This window comes from Nansenia antarctica (assembly GCF_963989245.1).
Source record: "Nansenia antarctica genome assembly, chromosome: 1".
Classification (NCBI taxonomy): domain Eukaryota; kingdom Metazoa; phylum Chordata; class Actinopteri; order Argentiniformes; family Microstomatidae; genus Nansenia; species Nansenia antarctica.
In genome coordinates, this window is record NC_137674.1 from 51094346 (window position 1) to 51101845 (window position 7500).

General features: G+C 48.4%; 1 protein-coding gene across 1 annotated transcript in view; it reads right to left on the reverse strand.

Annotated features, from left to right (window-relative positions):
• Window positions 1-7500, reverse strand: part of ppp1r13ba (protein phosphatase 1, regulatory subunit 13Ba) — a gene marked incomplete at its 5' end in the record, with an annotated part of 48148 nt that overhangs the window by 6999 nt on the left and 33649 nt on the right. The window contains 4 exons of the mRNA XM_080523820.1: window positions 1702-1827; window positions 2999-3194; window positions 5800-5973; window positions 7278-7474. Of these exons, the coding sequence (XP_080379946.1) occupies window positions 1702-1827; window positions 2999-3194; window positions 5800-5973; window positions 7278-7474 (693 nt within the window). The remainder of the gene's footprint in view (window positions 1-1701; window positions 1828-2998; window positions 3195-5799; window positions 5974-7277; window positions 7475-7500) is intronic.

Sequence of the window (7500 nt, forward strand, 5' to 3'; positions counted from 1 at the left end):
TCTAACTCTGAGAGAGGACCAGAAACCAGGACAGGAATTCCAGACATCTCTGGCAGGGCTTAGAAGCTTCCAGCAGCTCTGCTTCAGGCTATGTACCTGGTGGTCTGTTTACCTCCAGCTCAGAGCAGACCTAGGGGGGTATTCCATCAATGTCGCTAAAGGACAATCCAGGCTTATCACAAACTCCAGGTATTATTTGGAGAAATCTGGCAAGACTTGACGATCCAGGCTTATTTTTTGATAAGTCTTGCAAGATTTATCAAAATAAGCCTGGAGTTTGTGATAAGCCCGGATTGTCCTTTAGCTGAGTTGATGGAATACCCCCCTAGTCTGTTTACCTCCAGCTCCGAGCAGAGCAGAGCAGAGCAGAGCAGAGCAGAGCAGAGCTGGCTGGCTGGCTGGCATACGTCAGAGGCTGGAGGAGGAGGTCAGCTCTAAGCAGGTTTCTACTGGAGGTATTTCTGTCCTGTTCTCCTTTTCAGATCCGGTTCACTCAGGTCACCCAGATTTGATACCGTCTATCTGGCTCAACGGAGCGCTCCTCAACCTCTCCCTCTCTCTCTCTCTCTCTCTCTCTCTCTCTCTCTCTCTCTCTCTCTCTCTCTCTCTCTCTCTCTCTCTCTCTCTCTCTCTCTCTCTCTCTCTCTAAACCACTTTCTGATTCTCTCTCTGACTCTCTGACTCACTCTCTCTCTCCCCCACCCCCTCCCTGTCTCTCCCCCTTAGCCCTCCTGAAGATGTCTAGAGGTAGTCTATTCTCATCCCATCATGCCATCTGTCTGTCTGCCTGCCTGCCTGCCTGCCTGCCTGCCTGCCTTCCTGCCTGTCTGTCTTTCTGTCTGCCTGTCGTTCTCTGTGTCTGCCTGTCTGTCTCTGCCTGCCTGTCTGTCTGCCTGCCTGCCTGCCTGCCTGTCTGCCCGTCCATCTGCTTATCCGGCTGCCTGTCTGCCTGCCTGTCTGTCTGCCTGTCTGTCTGCCTGTCTGTCCGTCTGTCTGACATGCCCTATATGGGCTACAAGATGCATGCCCCTTTAAATCAAGTTCAAGTAAAGAAATCAGTATTTTTCCATTTTCAGGATAAGGAAAAAATGGTAAAAAGAAATATGTATTCAGCTTCCATGTGTTCCAACAGAACAGGGCCAGTGTTCCTCTCTGCGTGGGATCGACTGTGTTCTCTTCAAAGAGAGACAGAACAATGGAGGAGCGGCCCCCCTCTCTGACATCACACTGCTGTTCCTGCTCCATGCATAATAAACCATGTGACCTAACCTGACCAGCCCTTTTCCTCTCATTCAGGAGCGGCCCCCTCCAGACTCCACTATTTCTGTCTGTGTTTACTCACACAATGACAATGTGGATTCCAAGATAAATACTTGGTACTGGGGGGCGGGGGGGACTGGGACTGGAACGCTAACACACTGGTGTTGAGCTTCCCATTGGCAGTAGTAGTAGTTGAGGTAGTTGGAGTTAGATCTAGCTATGGCTGTATCTACAGTGTTTAAGACTATTGAAACCATGTCTTATGGGCATTCTGAATGTACTGAAGCCGTCTCATTGGCTGTCTGAATGACTTGAGGTCCTGCCATTGGCTATCTGTGTGAATCACGGCAATCTTATTGACTATCTCTGGCTGAGGCCCTGCGCTCCTCTCTCAGCCCTTGTATGTAATCCAGGCCATCAGATTGGCTCCTGCAGACTCACTGTCGACACAGTCTGCCCTGGGGGGCGACCGTGGCCCCTCCTTCGGCTCCACTGGATCCACAATGATGTCTAAATCTGACACCTTCCATTGGCCGGGGGGCCTCCTGACTCTGCCCCCCTCCTCCTCTGCGCAAACCGTCGCCCCCAAGAGGCACGCCACAACAATAACAACAACAACAACAACAACAACACCAACAACAACATCAACAACAACACCAACACCAACATCAACAACAACAACAACAACAGACACAGTACAAGGGAAGGAGAAGAAGAGGAGGCCACAGACAGGAAGAGGATAGAGAGGACAGGAAGTTAGAGACAGCTGAGCAGAAAAAAACTGGAAATGCAACATGAGTTTCAAATCAAGGTTGTGAATGAAAAGGAGAGGCTGGGTCTAGAGACAGCCCCCCCTGGTGGATGCATTACATTTCCTAACTTTCTTTAAAAAATGGCTTACGTCACTTTTGAGGAAAGATTTTGCCTAAATATCATATATTCTAGATTTGGTTCAGTTTATTCTGTTTTTCCGCAAAACTTGAATGTATGTGACGTAAGCCATTATTTTAAGAAGGTGGCCATTTACATTTACATCACAGCCATTTACCAGACGCCTTTATCCAAAGCGACTTACAGCGAATACATTTGACGTTTGTACATTTGAAGTAAGTGAAACATCTCCGTTGGACTGTTTAGCATTGTGCTGTGTGTGTGTGTGTGTGTGTGTGTGTGTGGACCCCAGGTAGCGTATCTTATGTAGCGACACTCAACCCTGGTCCCGGAGAGAGCCGCCTGTGGGGCTCCGAGTGTCCGTGTCCGTCCAATGACATCACACCCCATTAAACCAATCAACCAATCTTCGAGACCCAGACGTGTGTCACTGCTGAGCTGGGACAAACACGTCCCCCGCCCGGCCTCTCTCTCCAGGACCGGGACTGGCGACCGCTGAGCTCAACTCCGCTAAAACAGCTAACGAGGATGTGTGCCTAAACCGCTGAACTCATAGGCTGTGTTCATAAAAATTCGCTGGAATCTGATCAGCACTCATGGAATGGCCTCTTATCCAATCAAACGACTCGGTCCCTTCATGACGTTGAACCCAGTGTGCGCTCCGGTGCTCTCAGAGCGAATTGACTAACGTCAACAGTATAAGTGAACAATGGGCTTATAATGTATTATTTTAACGCTAGTCAAAACAGCTCAACGGGATTCCAAATGAACCCACAGGCCTAAACGGCGTCGATAGAAAGAAGGAGGAGGAAGAGGAGGAGGAGGAGGAGGAGGAGGAGGGACTGACCTGATTTGGAGCGTGCGTGGTTGATGGTGAGGCCCCCGTGGGAGGTTTTGAGGGGGTCCGGGGGCAGGGTGCCGTAGCCCCCCTCCTGACGCCCGGGGACGGGGACCTGGATGTAGGGGCACACGGCCGCCACCCTCCCGGAGCTGCTGGGGGTGGGCTGGGGGGAGGGGGAGGGGGGGCCGGTCATCCTGGTCAGCTGTGGAGGAAATGTCAGGTCAGCTATGTATCGGCTGTGAAGTAGGGATTACATACTGTAGGCCATGATCGGTAATACACACACACACACACACACACACACACACACACGGCTATATCAGCCATGAAGTAGGGATTATATACTGTACATAATGATCAGTAATACACACACACACGCACGCACACACACACAGCTATATCGGCCATGAAATAGGGATTAAATACTGTACAAACACACACACACACACACACACACACACAGTGTTACTACAGAGGTATAAGGAGTTAGGTGTTATCTAGGCTTGTATGTGTTTATGAAATTGCTCTGTGATCATTTAAAAATGTCTGGCCTTTTTCGGGAGTGTGATTGACTGGACTATCTCTGTGATCACGTGAGAGTGCCTGGTCTTTTTTCCCACTAAGGAGTGTGTTGACTACCAGTACTCTATGTGTGATGGTTTGAGAGTGTGTTGACTACCAGTACTCTATTGGCGCTTTTCCACTACAGGGCTAACCCGGGTCAGCCCGGGCTGGCCCGGTTTATTATCCTTACTTTCTCCATTGCCACCTGAGGCCGAAGCGAGCCGAACCGAGCCGTTTTAGCTACCCTTCGCGACCAGGAACTACAGGAGCAAAAGGTACTTTTTTGCCAGGCTGCGTGTGACGTGTGACGCTGTACACCGTTGATTGGTCAATGGAAATCGTCATCCCATGTTCATAGATTTCATCGCTAACCGCCATTTTTAAATACCACAACAGATTTCGCTCTCGGAAAATGTCACTTACTGTTTCTGTAATAACTTATTAATAAAGATTTGAAAAAATATGATAACCATCGTATTATCTTAGTTTAATGTCATTTCAATGCATCATATAACTTTTATTTACAACAAGCATAACAATTATTATGCTATTATGGCGATGTGCTGTGCCTATGCTGTTCCTCAGTCCAGCGCGCTTCATCATCCCCCTTCTAAAACTGCCATCTCCCCTTTCCATCCCTTATGTCATTTTATCAATGAACATTGTATTACTGTTATTTCAACATTTAAGCCTCTTTCACACATAGTTCCCTGTAACTTCAATGGAATCCCAAGCTGTGCCGTCCAGCCATTTTCGCCGTTCACTCATGAGTCAAATGCCAGTAGATTCGCGTCTTGCTCCCTTTAACACATGTCGGCGTTTCCCTGGTTGCGAGATCTAAACTACTAGAACTGAAAGCGGCAGGTAACAGGCACGTAACATCCATATGCTGTATATATAAATACATATATTTGACTACCAGCAAGACACCGGAGCACTCGTATGTATAACAAACGTGGAGATTGTATGAGCCTTTCCTTAGAATTCCGTATTTTTTTATTTTTTTTAAGTAATTTTTTCTGAGTGGGGCAGTCCCACTCATATTTTTCATTTTTATTGACAGTTACAGTGAAGATTTAGACAGGAAGGATGGGTGAGAGAGAGAGGAGGGATGACATGCAGGATATGTCCCCGGCCGGAATCGAGGGGGACCCTGCGGTTACATGGTCAGCGCTTAACCCGCTACGCCACCTAAGCGCCCCCACTCCGTTATATATCTAACGTTACATGTTTTAAGGCTGTACTGTGCATGATAGTGCTGCATTATGTTGATCTATTTATATCGATCTATTCTTGCCAATTCCTTATTACCAGTGGAAAGGGGGAAGGCTAAAACACTTTGAATGGAATAGATAGGACTTTCCGTTCAATGGAGGAAGCATGATACTCGCGCAGAGTTCATCTCGCTTTTCCCCCCGTTGATGTATTAAACAATCTAAGCAATCTAATCAGAGCAGTTGTTATTATGTAATATTATTGATGGATGTGCCATTTTGGATGGAGAGCAGTGAGCGGATGACTGGATGTGAGCATGTATTTGACTAATGCCGATAGATTCGCGTCTTGCTCCGAAACCGGAGCTGTCGGCGCCGACAGGATTTTACAGCGTTCCTTCAAACTATCGTAATTCATGAACTATATGCCCAATCTAAAAAATTCAAACAGTTTCTGAAAGCAGATAAGTTGTTTTTTAGGCTTATTACGGTAGTTCACCCCAAAAAAAAGCACAGTGCTCAACGTGTCAGGAGAAATAAAAATAGAATCGGGCTTTAACACATGTCGGCATTTCCCTGGTTGCGAGATCTAAACTAGTCTACTAGAACTGAAAGCGGCAAGTAACAGGCACTAACATTACATGTTTTAAGGCTGATCTGTGCACGATAGTGCTGCATTTTGACATAATTCTTATCGCATTTCCCCCAGCTGAGCTGTATAGTGGGGGGAATCTTATGACACGTAACTCCTCCTACAGTCCCGGGTCATTCCTGGTCTCTTGTGCATAGTGGAGAACGTATCCTATGGAACTTTTCAAAAGTGTGCCGAGGCGAGCCGTGCCGAGCCGAACCGGTCTGGTCAATGGAAAAGCGCCATATGTGTGATGGTTTGAGAGTGTGTTGACTACCAGTACTCTATGTGTGATGGTTTGAGAGTGTGTTGACTACCAGTACTCTATGTGTGATGGTTTGAGAGTGTGTTGACTACCAGTACTCTATGTGTGATGGTTTGAGAGTGTCTGGCCTTACGGAGCGTGGGCCGTGGTTGTCTTGGTGACGTGCCTCAGCTTTTTTCTTGTACAGGCGCTCCCTGAGGTCCCCGATGCGCTTGTCCATCATGGTGACCTCCGTGTTGCGCTTGTTCAGCAGGTCCTTGTTCTGCTGCAGCTTGCTACTCTGCTCCGCATTCAGCTTGTTACGCACCTGACAGACGGACAGACAGAGGGCACAGGGAAGGGGGGGGGTCATAAGGGAGGAGGGGGGGGGGGGGGGGGGGTCATCATGGTTAACCAAAGACAGACGGGACACATACTGCTAAAAGTAAATCTAAGTAAGATGTAATATCTTAAATCAAGGCAATATATGTTTGGTTTTTTGTCTGACTGCACTAGTTTTAAGATATGTTTCTGTTCTGTTGGCAGATAATTCCCCTTTTTTCCCCCCATTTTCTTCTTCTCCAATAACACCCTCACAGACATGAGTATGTTACTTTAGACCACACCTACAGAGGAACATAGAACAAAAAAACCCTCATTCACGCAAACCAAGAACTGAACCCAGCTGAGCTCTACTGTTCAACCACCATAGTTGCTGAAACAGTGCCGGAAAAAAGGACAGGATGAAAGGAATATCACGGTGTATGGTTCAGGTCGGCCCTGTAGTGCGTAAAGCCCTGCAGAAGTGTACTATATTGGGAATAGGGTGTCGATTGAGTCGCGCCCAAAGCCCCTCTGTTACTGTTGGCCTGTCAGACGTGTCACAGTGACTCATCTAATCTCTCCTCCAGCTGATCTGAACCGTGATGTAATGAGTGACATCATCTGGAGGCTACTCATCTCCCACAGTTATCATCTGATCCTGTCATTGCATAACACTTCACATCATATCTGTGTGTGCGTGTATGTGTGTGTGTGTGTGTGTGTGTGTGTGTGTGTGTGTGTGCCTGTGTGTGTGTGTGAGTGTGTGTGCCTGTGTGTGTGTGTGTGTGGTGATGTTATGAAACAGTGTGTCCTGTCCGCTGGGAGAGCACAGACAATCTGGCTCTAAATAGAATGGGACTTTTTAAATTATTATTGTTGGCTGGATGTGCTTTCTTGATTGGCTTGCCCAGTGTGATGGGATATCACATGGTCTCACCAATGGAATAGTCCTCTCCCCTGGTCCCCCTAGCTCTCCCCTGGTCCACCTAGCTCTCCCCTGGCCTGGTTAGGAGCTTTACACACTACAGGGCTGACCTGAACCGTACTGTGCTTTCACGTTGTCCTTTCCAGCACTTGGCTCATCTCAGGTCAGTTCTGTCGTGTGAACTAGGGTTTAACTGTAAGATCAAACGGTAGAACTGTTGTATGGGTTAGTGTATACAGTAGGCCCACCTGTAGCTCCTGATAGAGTTAGCGTACCTGTAGCTCCTGATAGAGTTAGCGTACCTGTAGCTCCTGATAGAGTTAGCGTACCTGTAGCTCCTGGTAGAGTTAGCGTACCTGTAGCTAATGGTAAAGTTAGCGTACCTGTAGCTCCTGGTACAGCTTGCGTAGCTCCAGGGCGGCGGTGCCGGTGAGCGGAGCCCCGAGAGGCTGCAGGCCGTTGAGCCGCCCCCTGCGGAGGTCCTCCAGCTGCTGGGTGAGCTGGTCCACCCGGACCACCGCCGACTGGAGCTCCGCCTGCTTCTCCTGGAACAGCCCGCTCACATGTTCGATCTCCGCCGCTGGGAGGGAGAAGGGGGCGGTTCTG